The sequence below is a fragment of the Cupressus sempervirens genome, chromosome 11, assembly GCF_028749045.1.
Source record: "Cupressus sempervirens isolate cs-2001-9-10 chromosome 11, ASM2874904v1, whole genome shotgun sequence".
NCBI lineage: Eukaryota > Viridiplantae > Streptophyta > Pinopsida > Cupressales > Cupressaceae > Cupressus > Cupressus sempervirens.
This window is the reverse complement of record NC_143128.1, coordinates 632,026,732-632,046,779: the sequence shown is the minus strand read 5'-3', so window position 1 is coordinate 632,046,779 and position 20,048 is coordinate 632,026,732. Positions and strand designations below refer to the sequence as shown.

General features: G+C 33.8%; 1 protein-coding gene across 1 annotated transcript in view; it reads right to left on the bottom strand.

The window, feature by feature from the left end:
* Nucleotides 1-13,296: 13,296 nt before the first annotated feature.
* Nucleotides 13,297-20,048, bottom strand: part of LOC149531335 (M28 Zn-peptidase nicastrin) — an 83,855-nt gene continuing 77,103 nt past the window's right edge. The window contains exons 13-14 of the mRNA XM_089811539.1: nt 13,856-13,945; nt 13,297-13,747 (exon numbers count right to left, since the gene is read on the bottom strand). Coding sequence (XP_089667665.1) covers nt 13,685-13,747; nt 13,856-13,945 — 153 coding nt within the window. The 3' untranslated portion in view covers nt 13,297-13,684. The remainder of the gene's footprint in view (nt 13,748-13,855; nt 13,946-20,048) is intronic.

Here is a 20,048-nt window from a genome sequence, read left to right as displayed (position 1 = left end):
AGTTAATAGGATTTCATTAGTAATATTAATTAATTAATTAAATTTAGAATAAAGGATAGTTAGTGATTAGAATTTAGGTTAGTTTACTATTTTCTTATGGATTAGAATTACAGATGGTATATAGTTTTTAGGATAGGTTAGTATAAAATAATTGAATAAAAAAATTATGGTTGGTAACAAGTTGATCGATTACTCGTGAGTAATAAATAGGTTTAAGGAGAGAAAAATAGTTGGTTATTAATAGAATTTTTTTAACTTGTAATCATTGTCAGTTTGTAAATTTTAGAATTAGTAGTTTGTGTAATTGGCATAACTATGGGTTAGTAATTATTTGTATTAACACAATTATAATGTGTTGTTATTATATAAATATATTATGAAATACATATTAACTCTATGCAATTTAATCATTCTATAATTTATGGTAAAGCATAGAATGAAACAAACATTATTATAGGAATGAAATAAAGAAAATATATATATTAAATGAGTACCCTATAAACATAATATTATTATATAATGCTAGTGATCTATTGTTAATAGTGACATAGTTTATGATAGTAAAGTTATTAGTCGATGATGGTAATTAGATTGAGAATTTTAGTTAGTATAGTTTTAATTTAGATTTTTATTACATATAGGTATATATATATTAGTTGTTGATTTATAAATGGGTAATTATTAGCTATAACTTGTAGTATGTTAACTAGATATCATTCAACATACTACTTTAACTAGAAACAAGTGGTTCTAGAATGGGTTTGATGAATAAGATAAGACCTTAGTATTGTAAGTAGGCACAACATCTTGGAAGTTAGAAATGTTAGTAACTACATCAACTACTTCATAACTTGAGGGAAGGTAAGCTACTCAAGATCATTATCTTGGTTCGGTGAATTAATTACGTCACTCATGGTGTATAGTATGGCTACCTACACACTTATGACAAGGATATAATCCATGGTAACCCTACCCTAGGTGTAGAATTCTAGTTCATGCCGAGTCAAATGCCCTGACATGACATTTATTAATCCCTAACATATAAATTAACATTGAAAAACTTGCAAGAATTGAGTTCTTCTTGTGGTTTTATCCACTAATCCCTAGTCAATTGGAGTAGAATCTTTCACTAACCTATTTAAGATCTTTTCGGTTAAGGTTTAAAAGAATGTTGCAAACCTCATAAGCTTAGTTAGGTATTCTGAACTCCTAATCATTTGATGACCTAGTTGATAATGTATACTTCCTTATGGAAATTTCTAAGCTATATCTTCAAAAAAAAAAATTGTTAGTTGTGTTTTACCCTAGAATCTTGGGCATGACAATTTTGCTCAAAAGTACAATGGCATATCTGATGTCATCCTTCATATATCCCCTAGTCATGTCTACCTTTACAGCTCTGTGTCTCATTCGTGTTCTATCAATCAAAAATGATGATTGTATGATCTTTGTGCCCTTCTTATCATTCTCTCTATACCATCTTTCTACTTGATGATAAGTTATTTTCACATACTGATCAGCTCTAGGGAGATGGAATACTTTCTCAATATTCCTAGGTCTAAGGTCCAGGACTATCTCCCCTATGACACTTTTGACAACTCTTTCTTTGGACACATAGTTCTCAACCAGAGTCATAATGAGCTCAAAAGACTACACGGATGTGGGATGTGATGCAGCATTCACCAACCCTAATCTAATAAGTGTCGACACCATTGGGGACCTCTCTTTAGGATTATTGCAAAGTATAAGGAATGTTTTCCAGTCTATGTGTCCCAACTCAGTATCTCTGATCTCCAAATGATTATCCTAAAAACGTGATTTCTTTGGTGCACCTTGAAACTTGAAGACAACAAGTTTCGGAGCAATATTTTCAAAAACTAAGGATGATGAGGAAGTCATTTTATCTGCACAAAACAAAATATCATTAGTTCGAAGAAGTGAAAATTAAACCCTAAACAAACCCTAATTGCCAAAAAAAATTAAACCCAAAACACCAAAACGGTAGAAAACCAACTCAATCCCCCTTTAAACCCTAAAATATAATTTAGCACACCTTCAACACCTTGAAAGGTGTGCTAGGTGCACTTTATGACCACTTATAGTCATTTTGTGCCCAGTTGCACACCTGCACCAGTGTGCACCCTGATGTGGTGCGTACATGCACATGTGCGCTACTGCGCACAAACATTTGCTTGTGCAATATGGGGTGGTGCTTTTCTTATTTTTCCTTATATTGTGCTAATGGTGTGCACATGCGCAACTTGATGGGGTGCACATGTGAGCACCCTTAATGTTTTGCTTAGGATACAAAAATGGTGCACAAATGGGCACCTTGACAAGGTGTGCATTTGCACACCATTATCTTTGTGTTCATTGTTTGTGTAGCAAGGTGTGCACCTTCCTAGGGTTGCATTAGGTTATTTTTAGGTTTTTTAGGTTTTAGGTGTGAGCAAAGGTGTGCACATGTGCACCTTGAATAGGTGTTCATGTGCGTACCTTTAATGACTTATGTCTTTTGTGTTGTATGCAGGTTTGGAGCACACCTCAATAAGTCTGGATGTGTGGTTCTAGAGGCGTTGAGGAAAATAATGAGAAAAGGGGAGGGGGGTCTCGAGCTTTTATAAGCCTGGGGCAATGCACACCCTTTGGAGGTGTGCAGGTGCGTATCTCCAAAGGGAGATAGATGTGCACCTATGGAGGTGTGCACATACGCTAGGTACACTAATGCACACTTAGCACAAAATTCACCTTTTCTTCTCAAATTCCCTAGTTCTAACACCTAGGTTTTCTCAATCTGAGCACAAGGGTTGGACCCTGACTCAAAGTGGAGTTCCAAAATGAATCAGGCCTCGAACTAGGGGTCTGGGAAAACAAAAAAATACTAGGGGGTCCCCATTTCTCTTTTGTGAAACCATAACACAACACAAGAAGAGCAACTTTTTAAAAGAGTAACCTTGTAATTCATCACATAACCTAAAGGATGAGTACGAAACTTTTAGAGACTAGATGTTGCCACTACTTCCCTTACCACCTTTAGATTTGAATCATGTATGGCAACTTCACTAGGCTTGATAAATCTTGTAGTCCAAGTATGATAACATCACAAAGAGGGAAAGACATATCCTCTAGTGATCATAGTCTGAAAAATGACACAAGGATTTGTGGATTGTCAATAAAATTTTACATATACTTAGTCTTCATTGGTGGTGACCTGAGTAATAATTTGTATATATGCCAACAATTAAAATGTGAAGAATATGTTAATCAAAAAGAAGGAAACAACAAATAGTCAAACACAACGTGAGTTCATAATGTTTTTGTGCATATAAAACACCACAAATTGAGCTTGTGATATGTTGATTACTATCAATGTTGGCTATATCTCCTCATGGGTTCAATTTAAGGAAGTCGCTCTAATAATCAAATAATTTGAATCAATAGGCGTGCAATCTAAAGGAGAGCAATAAACCATTGGTCAATAGCCAATTTAATTAAAGAGAATATCCTGATCAGTTGATCTATGTTTCTAAATCAAAGAAAGGGAAACAATTAAGAAAGATGAGCAGGGGATATGACATGAAGGTTATGAATTAGATATGGTGTATTATATTGTAACTACCCATCACATATCAAATACTCATTTTTGGAAGTTGGTGGCAGATAAATTAATGAATGGTATCGACTTACATTGTCGTTTGTAGTCAAATATATAGAATCTCTAAATACATGGCAGTCAGATCAATGAACCATGGTGAAAGGAATATGTAAAGAGTAGTGATTTTGAAAAGCCTCCCATGTAAATAAGGATCAATGGATATTGTGTACAGTACACCCCAAATTAAAGTATGCAATGTCGTAAAACTAGCATTAAGTATGACTGGGATAAAACTTAATTCCCTTTCAAACATAAGTGTACGCGATGGTAGATGTAGAGGGAATGACCCCACCTTTTATTAAATGCAACGTGATGGAATATCATCACTTGTAACCAATATAGTGCAGATCCATTGGAACGCAAATCCTTGAAAAGTAAATTGCACCTTTGAAATATTACAAACATAATTCTTGTAGGATAAGGTAAGTATACTGTACATATTCATTATTTTATTTTTATAATTTTATTTCAATATAAATGAAATATTATGTTTTGCATTTCTAGAGATACTACTCTAAAGGATATTAAGTATAACTTATAAGGAGATAATGATAAGTTATATTGAAAGTAATAATGTCATTACTAATTTCTATCGTGAACCTCTAGTTTGAAATTCTATACAAACAATAAGAATTATGTGCCTTGATCTTCTTCTTTGAGAATGTTATATTAGGGAAAGGAAGATTGAGATTCAAAGGGAGCCTAACATGTTATTAAAGGAAACCTTGAAAGAGAGGGAGTGAGATAGAGGATTTGATTCAGTCAACCTTCATTGATCTTGATCATATTGATACAAAGAGAGTAAACCACATTGTGATGGATTCTCATGTGATCAATAAGTTATAGGAGTCAAGAGGACTGTGATTCATGAATATACCTTATGACTATGTGATTTTGATGGGCCTACCCCTGTGTATATCATGAGGAAGTGACAACTTCCAAATGATCATCACTTGTATTTGGATAAGTTGTTGTAAGGTGATGATCTTACAATAACTTGTATTATGAGATCAAACAATGAGTATATGGTGAATGTCTTGCATCTCAACATTTTGGAAGGCCATTACTCAAAAAGTACTTGCTGAATATCTTTGATATTATGGGAGGCCAATACTCTTGATATCATATCTGATATCAAACCTTAGTTTGAGTAATTGGTGAACATCATATGATGTTCTGGGAGACCAATACTTCTGATGTCAAATGTGATATCACACCTTATTTGAGCACTTGGTGAATATCGGATGTTGATATTCTGGGAGGCCAATACTCTTCATATCAGATGTGATATCAAAACCTTTTGAGTACTTGGTGAATATCGTTGATATTTTGAGAGGCCAATACTCGTGATATGAAATGTGATATCTAAATGTTGGATATCTTCTTATCAAAGATATTCTTAATATATGTCTTGTGTTTATCCTCCCTAGCTAAGAGGAAGTGTTAATGTTTGGTATCTTCAGTTGGATAAATTTCTAGACTAAAATATATATATATATATATATATATATATATATATATATATATATATATATATATATATATATATATATATATATATATATGTTGTTACCAATTTTAATGAATAGACATGTCCCACAAAGAGACAGTCTCTTGTTTTATTATCAATATAAACAAGAGATTGTTGCAAAGTGGAAAACACATACTAGAAATAAAATGGCGGTGCTTTTTACATTTGCAGCAATCTAGAAAACTAACAACTTCTCTCTGAATCCTCACCATAGATCGCTTAACAAACTCAATTTGTGCATTAAATATGCTAGCTCATCAATCCTTATCTTTCACTCATTTTGACCAATTCAAGAATTCAACTATATCGGCCTCAAATCTTGATTCTTTCACAAATTTTTATTTTGTTGACACTTAGTCGTCACTATGTTCTTCTGGTTGGTCATTACTAGGTAGCTCAATCTCTAGTGTTCTATCTCACTTGGCTTACACTAGCTTGCTCAGTCTTTGCTAACACTCGGTCTTCACTAACACTCAGTCAGTACTACATTTCCTTCATCTTGCTCATCCATAACTATCACTCATTTGATATTATTTTTCTCAACTATCTTTTAAGTTCCTTAATCTTCTACTTCATGTCCTTCATTGACCTAGTAAAAGTGGTACTCAGTCAAGCTTAGTGTTTTATTCAACTTCTTGTCTTTCATCAAACATCTCTTCCACACTTCAACTCAACTGACTTCTTACTTCATATAATGATTAAACAACACATTATCTTGTCAAATACTAACTAATCAAATGCTCATTGTAATTCCAACAAACTTACTCCTCTTTATTCAACAATTTTACTAGTTCATCTAGTTATCTCTAGTTTCAAATCCTCTTCATCAATCAATTGATATGGCACTTTGCACTATTAGCAAACATCTTACCAATAAGTTTTGACATCAAGCCAACATAACAATTGTTCCAATTATAGTTTCCAATAGTGGGAGTCTTTCCACTTTCCCAATTATCTTCTTTGTCTTCTTGGGTGCATCACCCTTATCAATAGGGTTGCTAATAGGTTCATCATGTTTTGGCTATAAAGGCTCTAGTTGAATATTATCCTTCTCTGCCCCATGAATTGTGATCAAGGAAAGCTTTCCTTCATTTATCACCTCTCTTATCTAAACTTCTATCATAACATCATCTTTTTCTCACTTCTTCTCTTTCCCTTGCTCTACTTCTTCTTCATCCTCAACCATATATTGGGCCTCAAGTATAATCTCTCATATTTCTTCATTGGAAATGAAATTTCCCATGACAATACCCTTTTCCTAGTCATCATTGGATGGTTCTAAGGTAATTGGTACACTAGTAACAAAGAAATCAAGTTGTTGCATTGTACTAAGAAATTAGTTCACATCAGCAGTGTCATCCTTACTCTACTCTATAGAAGTCACAATTTGTTCTCTGATTGTAATTCCTTATGGCTTTGGTATGGATGCAAGTACACCCTTATAATCAATATCCATTAACATTTTAGATATTGCTCTTTCAATTTACCCACCAATATCATCATACATAGCTCCCATTAACTTTATCATTCTCATCTTGGATATCATTTAATCTTGTTCATTATTCAATATCCTATGCATCTCATCACATGTAATTAGAGCGCAAAGATCATGTAGAGTCCCATCTCTTATCCCTAGATCTTCTTCTAAAGCTCTATGTCTCCTTAAATCTAACATCTCAAAGAGATCATCACAAGTGCTTCCTTGAATCTATATAAGGTTTCTCTTGAAATTTAACAAGAGATAACAAAATATTCTAATAACTTTTGACCCTTGAGCTCATACATGTCATAGTACTTGTTTAGCTAATTGATAAGACATTATTTCTCTACTCTTTATGTGATCTTCATAAAGGTCTCCCATATTTTACTTATCTAACCTTCCTTCTCTTGAGTCTGCAATTTTTTTTTAGCTTGCTTCTACTTCTCGATCACCTTGTCTTCTTATGACTAAGTCCCTTAGCCTTAGCCTTGGGTCTAGGATTCCTAGAAGGCCTCACTGATGTATTTTTTACTTCCTCTACCTGAGCAGGTAGAGTTGTTCTTGTAGATTTCCTCATAGCTTGCTGAGGTGCAAGGGTTATTTTAGACTTTGTGACCACTTCCAATGGTGAATCTAACACCTCAAGTAGTTGCACATCAACTTGATCTTCTTCCTCTGGCCTTGTGGGGGTAGAGGGTTCAATCTTAGCCTATTTTTCTACTTTGCTCTCTTTTCTCAGAGTTTTCATTTGTTCATTTGTGATTCCTTCCTTTTCTAGAATCTTCTCAACCAACTTCTCTATTTTCCTCTTTCTTGTTTTTCTAGTGAATTCGTCTCTCACCTTACTATACTTCTCTTCATATGTTCCACATCACTCTGCATTGTGGTCTTTCTCATATGCAAGGACAACATCAACATGTTGAACAACTATAAAAGGATCTGCTTCATATCCCATAGTTTAGATCCAATGAGCTCTTGGTTCTACTACTTCCATCCAATTACTATCAACATCCCCCATGAAGAACATGGTCTCTACATACTTTTCAATGATTTCTTTAAGTATTTGTACCATGTGTTTCATCTACCTTTAAAATCCCTTGAATAGTCCAAATATAATCACTAACTATTTGGGTTTTATCTTGAATTCAATAAATACTTTATGATTTAAAGGGTAGTAGGAACACCTTTCTTCCATGCACTAGGATGCATTCTAGGGAATCTATAAATGATGATAAGCGATCCAAACCTAAATACTTGTGATCGATCATACTTGATTCTTTTGATGTTTCTCAATAGTTGTCACAGGCATCAAAATGCTTATGCTGCACAACCATTTTATAATTTGTGTGAATAATACTTGGCCATTATCTTAGAGATTAACCTCACATCCTTTTGTCTAGTATCTATGAGGGTCATGGATTTCTTATCACATTTAGATCCATTGTTCTTTTCAACTTCCTTCTTAATTAACTTCATTGTAGTGGGTATCATATACCTGTATCACCAAAACCAGTCACTAGATGAATGAGTTATTTCCTTATCTTGATAGGTTGATATCTCAACTAGAAGAATTGGTCATGAATCTTGTTGAGAACAATCTTTATCCATTCCAATTCCTGAAACTCCTCAAAATCCATAATCTGAACTATGTTTAATAGTTTTGAGTTGTTTGAATTCGAGCTCAAAGGTTCTATCCTCATATAAAGCATCCTTAAGATCACTCTAAATGCCAGCACTGCCTAGTGTTTCATACATGTAGTGTACATATGCTTTTATATCCTCAACATGCAATACTTTGTTAGGAGTTTGAGAAGATGCACCCTTAGGATCATCCTTCATGAACTTAAAGGGGTGTTTCTAAAGTGATACATATTCCTCTCTTCAATACCATAAAGCAATACCAACTAAAAAATAAAGCTCGTGAGACAAGATCAAATACCTTTTTGTCATTGAATTAGGGTTTGGTAAGTATGAGATATTTCCATAGCAAGTCAAGTTGTGAAATTGTTATCAAGATTCGATTGTGTAGTTTTTGAGTCAAATGCATCAACCCATGTTTCATGAGTAGTGGTTCACATGAATCCATCTCTCATGAGAATAAATAGAACACTTAGCACTCATTAGAGGTGAAGCATGTGACTTCCCCAAAGGTCACTTGTCCCAATACTACTCCATCTTGAGCGTGCTTAACTACAGAGTTTCCTTCATTGTTAAACTCACTCTACTTGCAACCCCATTTGCAAAACCTTCACCAAATGTTGTGCCTTATGAACCATTCATAAGAAATCCGTTAACCTCATCAATTAATCAGTAGGGGATATTTCCACAAGTCAAACTTTGATTTTTCTATTAGGATTCAATTGTGTAGTTTTTTAATCAAACTCATTGACCCATGTTTCATGAGTAGTGATTCACACGAATCCATCTCTCATGAGAATAAATGGAACACTTAGCATTCATTGGATCTAGGTGATGCTCATAGAGGTAAAGAAGTGGGACTTCCTAGAGTTCACAAATAAGGGTTTGTTTAAAATCTTTGAAAACCTTTGCTCAAATGCTTCAATTGTCTTTATTGCACTTTACTCGGGCTATAGATTCACAAATGGTGACAAATGATTCAAACTTAGCCAAAAAATCATCCAAATTTGTTCTGCAATTAATGTGTTTAGATCGCATTCTAGAAAAGTTGCTATAGAGATAGAAGACATGAAAATACATAGTGATGTCTCACATCAATTCATCAAGGGTTACGAGCAAAGACATCATGTCTTCCAACCTTGACAGATCTTTATCCATGCTCGCATCTCCTAACTCTGCTAATTTAGGACCAAGATATTTCCTGCATAATTGCCCCCCTAAGGCCACACTTGATCAGCTCAAGTTGATGTAGAAGGTTTAGTGCTTAGCCTAGAAGAGTGATATTGAAAGGCTCCTCTTTACCACATGAATAATCATGGTTCGCATGTATTATTCTTATAATTTGTCTAGTTAGATCCATTCCTTCTTCAATTGTAATTAGTCCTCCTAAAATTAGGTAGGTTCTCTTCTATTGTTCACAAAACCATTAAATTTACAATATCTAGTTGTAAGCCCTAGATTATTGCATTTGTAATATGCAACAACTAAACTTCCATGCCTTGGTCCTCCTTGATTCACTTGCAACCTGCAATCTCTTGCAATATGTCCAAACTTGTTGCACTTATAACATGCAACTCCAAAAGATATGATGTTATTACTGCCAATAGCTCTTCTAGCGTTAGATAGAGGATTGCATCTCTCATTCGTCTTTTGATTTCAGTTAGCTTTGTATTCATGTGACTTATGCCCATAAAGCCAACAATTGAAATAATAACTAGTAAAAATCTTAGTACCAATATCACCTTTGCAATCTTTCTTCATGTGTCCATACTTTTTGCATGCATAGCATCCACCTTTAGCCTTCTTGATTTGCTCTTTAAGCTCATCACTCTGAATAGGTGTATAAACAAGATCCTGCATTGGTCTTTCCTCGACTACCTTAGAACTTTTAGCATTGCAATAACCAAGTCAAGTCACATCGCCCTTAAGTTTCTACTTTGCAATTACTCATCAAGCTTGTCACAACTTGAATAGTGTTTCTCAAGATGTAACTTTGCTTCCACAAGTTTTCCCTTAACAATGTTAGCATGCTTTTCAAGCCTAATAAATGGATCTTGAATCTTCAAGCTCCAATTTCACTTGTCCGCGTTGAGTAGTTAAATAACAACATTCATTTTGCTTTCCACTTTAGATTTACTTCAAGTCTTTCCTTCTGCTTGTTTCCATCTTTAATTTGTTTTGTAATATGAAGAGTAGTAATCTCAAATCCATGTTGAAGTGCTTCTTCCTCCTCAAATTTCCCAATCAAATTTGATTCTATCTCATCTTGCGCTCATTAATTTTCTCAACCAACCCTTGAAATATATATCTATTCATATGAGATTGTTGATGTAATCTTGTGTATCTTTGAGCTTCAACTTCAACCTTTCCTTATATGCATTTGTTTTATCCAAATCCTCAACTGCTACATAAACCACGATGCATATAAGTAAAGCATACATCAAAGAAGTACTCATAACGCCGTGATTTGTTCTCGAGGAAACCATGGCCAAGGGTAAGCCTTAGTGGGAATTGAACCCACAAGATTATGGACTAATTGGAAAGTGTCTTTATTAACAGATTTGACCCTATTAGGAGTCATTACATAGCATTTAGCACAATAGCTCGTGTCAAAAGACAAGACCTTGTTAGAGGCCTACAACCCTATTAGGAGTTTAGAACAAAAGAAAGAGTGCCAACTCGAGAATGAAGGTTACATCCACCTACTTAAGTCATTGTCCAAATAGAAAGAAAGTATTGTATAAAAATGAACTATACATGATATCACAATGTTTGATTAGTTCCATTGTAGCTCGCATCTGTTCTGATGCAACATCAAGGCTCCCACATAGCATCATATAGCTCATACATATCTTCACATACCAAAAGATCTTTCCTTCATACCCTTATCAATTAATTTAGTCAGCTATACTGTCCCTTCACAAAATGTGTCTATTCAAATATCAAAATACAAAATTTGACCACGTTATCCAAGAGCAAGTCCCTGGATGTCATCCCTTTGTTTCTAATCAATTGAATTGACTAAACAGTTCAATTAGTTAAGCCAAATTACCCAAACTCATAAATTGTCCTAAAACTATGCCATATTGAACCTATTTTGCTTCGCATCACTAAAATACATGTTATTCGTCATATTAACACAAGCGACCATATCAATGGCTCATTTACACTACATATACAATGTTTCCAAAATTGTAACCACATCTAATAAACTCTACTAACATCTTTGACCAAAACTATCCAATTATATGATGTGTATACTTCCTAGACTTGGCATTTTTCACATACTCGTTACAAAAAAACTAATTAACCCAACGATCATGCAAAAGAGGTATGTCGTCATCAATGACACCATCTGACTACTCGCTTAACATTGACTACTCACATAACACTTGCCAACAGGGTACCCAAGGTAACTCAAGATTGTGAGATAAAGTGAAAGCTTCCTTCAAAACCGGATTGATATACAAAATTGTTGAATCTTCAAACATCTTTAGGGGAGGCAACTCTCACATTCAAGTAAATAATGTCAAAGAATATAATTATGGCCTATCAAACCAAGTAGCTCACTTTATATAGACACGCTCAAAACAAACTCGCAAGTCATCAAAACAACAAATCTCATTTATCTTGTTGGCAAATCCACTACAACAGCATGTACTATCCTATGACTTGGCACAAGGTTGTAACATAATAATAAAATGATCTTATTCAGAATCAAAAGATAACATATTTCTTGGATGTGATGATAGTTAGGGAGGACTCAATGTGTGCATTCATTCGCAAAGAGGCATTAAAAATACATGTTCAAATCTCCATTAAATGGAAATTTGGATATTCTTTGGAACACATTAGAATGGCTAACTCAATTATAAGCATTAGTGTTACGAAGTTATGTTTGAAAGTAAAATTGTATGTTTGAGTTTGAAATCAAGCTTAATATTCTACAATAAAGATCACCCCAAATGACACTAAAGTAGACAAATACAACTTCTCGTAACCATGCTAAAAGAAGTTTTTAAGGCACACTTAGAAATACCAAACAAGAGAGCTCAAACAAAGCTTCAACAGATACACAAATTCCAAAGAAAAAAAATCTCAATGCAATATTGCTGTGGCAATAAGAGTTCATTTGGTGGTTTGACTTAGGATCCTCCCTCCTTGAAATTTCACTCTACATCCTCCTACCTCCAACCATTGTGACCTTGCTTGCCATCCCTCCACTACCACTTCTCAACTTTATAATCAATTGACTACAATTTTAACTAGCAAACAATTGTCTAAAAACCCACTCAATATCTTGTCTTGAACGACAATAATCCTCCTCATATTGGACAAGGTCTGCTCAATTTTAATTTGTATATTTTATGGTTTTATTCTTGCATGTAATGGACCCTTTGCTGACTTGGCTTGTTTTCCGCCATTTAATCTCGGTGCTGCAATATCCTTCAGGGTTCGTAATAAGAATATCTCCAAAAAAAGATAAATTGGAAGTATTTCATTCCCTTTCAAGGTTCAAAAGGCCAAGAAAATATAATATGGCAAAATGTTTAAAAAAATATCTAACCAAAAGAGAATAGTACTGTAGCATTTATAAGATGAAAAGTTCCCTAGTCGATGTTTTAGGAGCAGTGTCTTTGAGAGAGAGATCATATATTTAGCTCAGATATGTTAGCATGTGTTTTATCGATCATACATTCTATTGAATGGGCATGAACAAAATTAACATGCCCAGACAACAAATTTTTTTCCAATTTCACCCTGCTGTCATCATTTTCCCAACACAATAACATAAGTGAATTCCCCACTCCTCAATACTATACCAAGCATGCAATTTCAACAAAAGAAATCTGAATTTTTCCTTCGGATGGGCAAACTGCTCAATTATTAAATTTATGATGCAATAACATGGCCAGCTATGTCTTTGTCATTTATCTTCCATTTGATTGAAGGTACAAACATTTAATGTCAAAAATATTACTAGTTCCAACATGCAAAGAGAAAAAATTGGTCTTCCTTCAAATTTTAAATATGAATGTCCTTCATCCGAGAAATGGTACACTCTTAACCCATTAATGATACAGCAAATCAATTAATTTGCAGTTTTGAACTGCAAATCTTATGGTTACCAAAAAGGGAATAAATATACTAAAACCGAAAGATTAATACAAACTTCAAAGGACAGATAAGAAATAAACCTAACAATTATGTGCCGTTAAAAATGGACCGACAAATACATGAAAAAGCCAGTGCAAAAGATGGCTTTTTGACCTAAAACAAAGATCCATAATCTGAGCTCTCTACCCCTATGAAACGTTGCAGAAAAATAACAAGAATCTTCTATGCAACTGAGAAAGGTAAGTAGCGGGGACAAGAAATATCATGCTGCCTTTGGCTTACGTGAAGGAGGACGACGAAAAATACTGATCAGATCATCCAAACCCTGTTTCAGGAATCCAAGATAATAGGAAAATTTAGCAATCCATCAACAGGTGTAAGCTTCACAAAAGACATGATTAGCCAGATGAAAAAGTCAAATTTCAAAACTTACCCTTGTTGTAACAACCAGGAAAATGAAAAGAACACTCAAATATGATGCCACCGCCAGCAAAATAAATAGGTCAAAGGTTACACTAGCTACCTGCAATCAAATAGATCTCAAAAATGTCAACTAATTACTATAGCACTTATTCAGATACTGACCACAAAAAGAGCTACTCTTCAGACTTCTTTGATTGAAGCATGGTTAGAAAGTTCAGTGAATTCTTGCTTAACTGAGACAAACTCGCAAGTTATTCTTGTAAGTACAGGCTAACAGGTTCAGCCTACAGACACATTATTTAGACCGCAGACTCACAAAAGTTCCTACACATAGACACACAAATTTTGAATCCAGTCTCAGCAGTGTGAAAAAGACGGGGTTTTAAAACCCAATTTATTTATGTTTTCCTTATTTTTGCGAAACCTCAGCAGGGCTAAGTGAGTATTGAGTGATCCAGTTCGAATATTGAACCAATAAATTGAGTGTACTCACAAGGTATTTACTTTTTCAAATTCTTCTATATAAAAGTTTTCCATGCTAATATGCTGCTAAAACACTCTAATTTTTTACCAACCACTGTTATGTTTGATTTTTGTGATTTTTCTAATGTTATTTTCTGTTCTTTTCTTTTCTTAAATTTGTTGTCCTATGAAGGAAAACCCTGCTGAAATTTATATTTTCTTAATGTCCATAAAATCAACAAGTGGAATGAAAGAGAATCATGGGAAGGACATGCATGTTAGTATGCCATACCAGGTGAGGCCAAAGACATAGTGACCTACATATTTTGTGGGCTGAGTGAGAGAGAAGTTAAGAATAGATTAAACCATCACCTCACTCAAATTGCTGGCTGGGATTTCAATTTGACTTTCAGTGCCGGAAAAAAAAGGTGAAAAATCAATGCCCTATTTTCCAGTTAGGACTAAAAGAAAACTGAGATGACAAGGAAAAGCAGTGCCATCAACGATGAATTCCATGACCAACCCTGAATAATCTGGGAATTATTTTTACTCATTCTCCATCTACATTCTTTGTCCATTTTTTTAGGGCATAAAATTTGCTTGAAGCTACTGCTTTGAACCATGAGGTTGCAATGGCAGGGTCAAATATTTTTGGTATTACCATAATACACCATTTAAAGTGGCTAACACTCCATACTGTGAAAGGTTGGTAAATGGATTTATCCAACTTCCAAGTATTTCATTGTGGCACAAATATGGCTGCAATATTTTTTCAAATGGCAAGAATACGACACCTGTAAAAACTTTAATGGTCTTGAATGACACATTGGTGTTCTTGAAGGTTGTACGTGCGTCACACGAAGTCCAGAATGCTAAGACTTGTGCATTGAGTTGGTGCAGATGATCCAAGAGGTTGGTGTGGAGAAATTTATCCAAATTTGTAATGTCCCCTATTGGGACTTAAGTCAAATATTTCACATTAAGTTACTTGCAGACCTAATTCATAAATTCTTCGTATTTCTGAATTTCTGAATCATGAACTCTCAATGTTAAAACTCTGTATATATAGTTTTTATTAATAGTAATGTCTTTTCATAAATATTATATTGTATTAATGATTTAATTATATCAATTATATTAATTATACATATAACATAATATATATTATGTTTTTTCTTTTCTTTTTTTCTTTTGATCGGTAAACGGTCTAAGCCTAGATTAATTATTGTTATTTATTATAATTTATTTATTTTTTTATGTGTTAAGCGAATTCAAACCCAAGACCTCCCACATAAAAGGCTCACAAATTACTGTTGTGTTGTAGGCTCTGGCCTATAATATATATTATGTTAATAATAATATAAAATATATTTCATATTAATATTTTATTATTATTAATATTAATAATATTATTTTAATACTATTGCATAGTATATTTACTTTATATATTATTAATAATAATATTTAAATTCTCATATTTCAAAAGTAATATATTATGCAATATTATAATAGGATTATAATAAATCATTATTATATTATTCTATAATTTATCTATATTATATGGTACTAATATTGGCGGGCATATCACAGTCCTCCGCTCTTAGATTTTGCTTATCCTCAAGCAAGTCATTTATACATGACCCTTTTTGTAGAACCATCATACGGAGTAAATAATTGGATGCACGAAGATTTAATATACATCATAATGCATGAAAACACAAAGCATACACTGAGCATACATATGAATGCATCAAGACATGAAGAAGACGCATGAAAACGCAAAGCAGACACATGAATGCATGAAAACAAGGAGCAGAAATGATGTAAACACATAATTATTAATACATGCATTCTTGATTAATGCTTTATAGTTCACTAGAGTTAAGAAGAAAATTTACTTTTTCAATAGAATCCTTCAACCAAAAGTGATCATTAGTACATGTATATATAGCTTCAAAAAAATGTGAGTCAAGATAATTTATTCCAAACTAATCCCATACTTCCGCATGAGGTGGCTTACTTAGGGAGATGCTTGTTTTGTTTTGCACTTATTATCATTCTTCAGTCAAGAAGAACACTTGGGATGTAAATAGATTGCTTAGGCACCAAACTAAACAGTCTTCCTCAAGGTTTCTATGGATCCAAGCCCACAATCCCATCTTGGAATGACCTCAAGGCAACATGAACCCATCTTGGTCAAACCTCAAAGCTGCTATAGGGATGCTGATCCTACTCATCTTGGAATAACCGATCGGTTGCATTAGCCTAAATAGACCTTTGTTCTCTCTTGAGGCTACCTTTTTAGGTAGGTAATAAACTATAAATGAATTAGAAAGGTCATATTATTCTATTATGACTCTAGTCTAGAAGGAAGGCTAAGATGCAATAGGTCGCTTCTACACCAAACTCAACAATCTTCCTCAAGATTTCTATGGATCCAAGCCCACAATCCCATCTTGGTATGACCTCAAGGCAACTTGATCCCATCTTGGTTGTAACATCCACTTTACCCTGGTCTTAATTAACAACTAGCATACTCAAAGAAATACAGTTATTACTTCACATTCATAGGAAGACAGTTAAATCAGTATTGTTCATATGAAAGAGATTGACGATTAAAGTTAGTTAAACAAAATTTCTTAGCTAAAAATTGAAATACCATAAATGAATTTTCTATGGAAATTAAAATCTACATACCACGAAATTCAAGACTAAAATCAATATAGGGATGCTTCTGCAACCACCCAGGCTAGTCCACAAATACCACTATAATAATATCAAATAACAACTACCATCCAATACCACTATGTCGAAATCAAATGACAATTACCACTATATAAAATTAGGGCATCACATACCACTGTATCCATTAGGGCATCTATTACCATTGGATCATTTAGGGCATCACATACCACTGCATCACTTAAGGCTTCAATTACCACTGGATCATTTAGGGCTTCAGATACCACTGAATCAATTAGAGCTTCAGATGCTGCTGTATCATTTAGGGCTTCAGATATCATTGTATCATTTCGGACTTCAGATACCACTAAATCAATTAGGGTTTCAAATACCACTATATCATTCATTTCCTTCCAATTGCTTAATTGTGGCAATAACATAAGATTAGAAGATATGCTCATATTTATTATTCATATAAACAAAAGATTGATCAGATAAATCTTTCTCTCGCAACTAAATCTAAAATAACTATAACAATGATATACCTTCATCTTGCATATACATCATAAAAGTAAAATACTTATCTCCAAAAACCAATTGAATGTATAGCTTATCTGTCTGTTGTACGTCCGACAACTTGGGGAGAGGTGAAACATTGTCAGGGGCTTAACCACCCAACCTTGGACCTTAACTTATTCCCCACACAATCTCTAACGAAAAAGGCCCTCCCTACCCAGAATTGGACTTGGAACATTGTCATCTACTGAGCATCTTAGTATTTAAACACACCATTCTACTTGACAACAGGAGGATAAACATGTTCATGCATGAGTTATTAAATGATATTATTCTAGATTTAATGTATCATATCTGACTTTTATTTTCTAAGTCATTGCAGACTCCATCTCACCTCTTCACCCTTTCCCATGACTATACAGCCGGTGAATCCTAGGTGCTCGAATCTCAGAGCAATCGGCTCTGTCTGTTGATTCCCAACAAATTCATGAATAACATATATGTTTTATCACAATTTGTGATTTGATAAAAATATTCTTAAAGATTGCAGAACTTATTGTTTAATTAATTAAGTTAATCATATCTGATTTCTCTTGTGCATTCTTGCAGATTTATTCCACCTCTTCACCATTTCATGGCTATCAGCCGGTGAATCCCAAGTGCATTAGAATTTATGAGCTCTCTACCCCTTTTTCACCTCTTCACCATTGTGGCTTTATTGTCGGTGATTCCCAGGTGCATTGGATGAGCGTACTACTCTTATAGCTTCTCATGGTTTGTGACAACATAAAACTTTGCTAATGATATCATTATTATTCATGATGGTTCTTACACGTTATGAGATTCTTAAATCAAAGTCACCACTCAACTTCTTTGATGTTGGTTCAGGATACAAAGAGAAATAAAGAAAATAAAAGGGAAATTCCATATAAATCGCAAGAGACTGTCAGCATGCTACCTATGATGATCACTATCTTAAGATATAAATGGACTTGTATACTTAGCCAGCAGCAGTGGAACTTACATTCAAACAAAGAAAAGAATAAATCGAAGGGAATACTTCATGACCTTATATGTATAAAGTTTGCAGCAACTTGGCTTATGTCCAGCACCCTTTGAACTCGGCAATCTAGCCGAAAGTCTTGCTCGGCTCAATTGCAACCCACAAACCGACCAGGGTTTAATTCGGAAATCTCAAGGTGCTAGCGGATGTATGAAAATTACTATGAACTTTGGAACTCGGCTTATTGCAAAAGGAATTTGGGAATGGTGGCAGAAAATATGGTAACAAAAATATGGTAAGGAAATGGGAATATTAAAAAGACTAGTCGTGCTTCTTGACTTCCTTCAGTAAAGGATTTAAAAACCATTCGGATTCCAAATATTAAATCAATTATGGAGAGAGAGGAAAGAATAAATAAATAAAAAAGAAAGTTGGAAAGAATAGGAAAGATTAAGATTTTCAAATGTTATTATAATATATATTTGTATATGTGCATGTAAGTATATAAATAGGGCCACATCACTTATTAAATTATTATAATATAATGGTGCCATTTCATTTTTATATCTATATGTACGTATATAGATATATCTATTATAATATTAGCGTAAAAGATCATATTAAATCCTTTGAAGTACGATTTATATTTTAACTCAATTATTTATGTTTCTCAAATTATTTATTTAAATAGCTCATGTGGGTCCACAAATGTATCTTGTTTTCAAGTCACTAGGTCCTCAACCCATTTGCCCAGTGATGATGATGCTCCAGTGTCTAATTCTTTTCTGACAATGCTTCCACCCCTTCGACGTGTTTCCTACAAGGAAATTCTCTATAATTAAATCATATTATCATAACAAGTTATAAATAATCATAACAACTAACCGCCCATTCAATTTCATGAATTCGTGATAAATAATGATAACAACTAACCATCTTATCATTTCACAGGATTATAACCAATTTAACTGTCAACTGACTTCACGTGAACCTCAACGGCTATATTTTAAATTAGGTCAAAAATTGGGATGTAACATTGGCAAACCTCAAGACAGCAAGAGGGACACTGATCCTTACCCATCTTGGAATAACCTGTTGGCTGGATTTATACAAGCCTTTCCCATATTGTATATCTATCTATCCCTTCTAACCTAGATTTTATAATTGTATTGAGCATGGATATTATTCAAATGAATTGATTAATAAATAACATACATCAAAGATGTGTAAGTCTTAACAGAATATCTTCCCTTCTGTGGTGGTCATGTGTTTAAGCCTGACTGTATCAGACATAGATTGCAGAACCCTTGCATAGAGATGCCTTTCTAATACCAGTCTTGAAAATATTTCATCAACAATCTGTTTGTATGATCTCTTGGTGTTTGCTTTCACACAATAATTTTGATTGAATATTTTCCTTTTATAGATTTTACCAATGATTAATCTTCAATTATCATACATGTCTTCAACTCATACTACCACTGACAGATATGAGAAATATGGTCTAACTTTATCAATTTAAAAATTTAATGTACTGGAC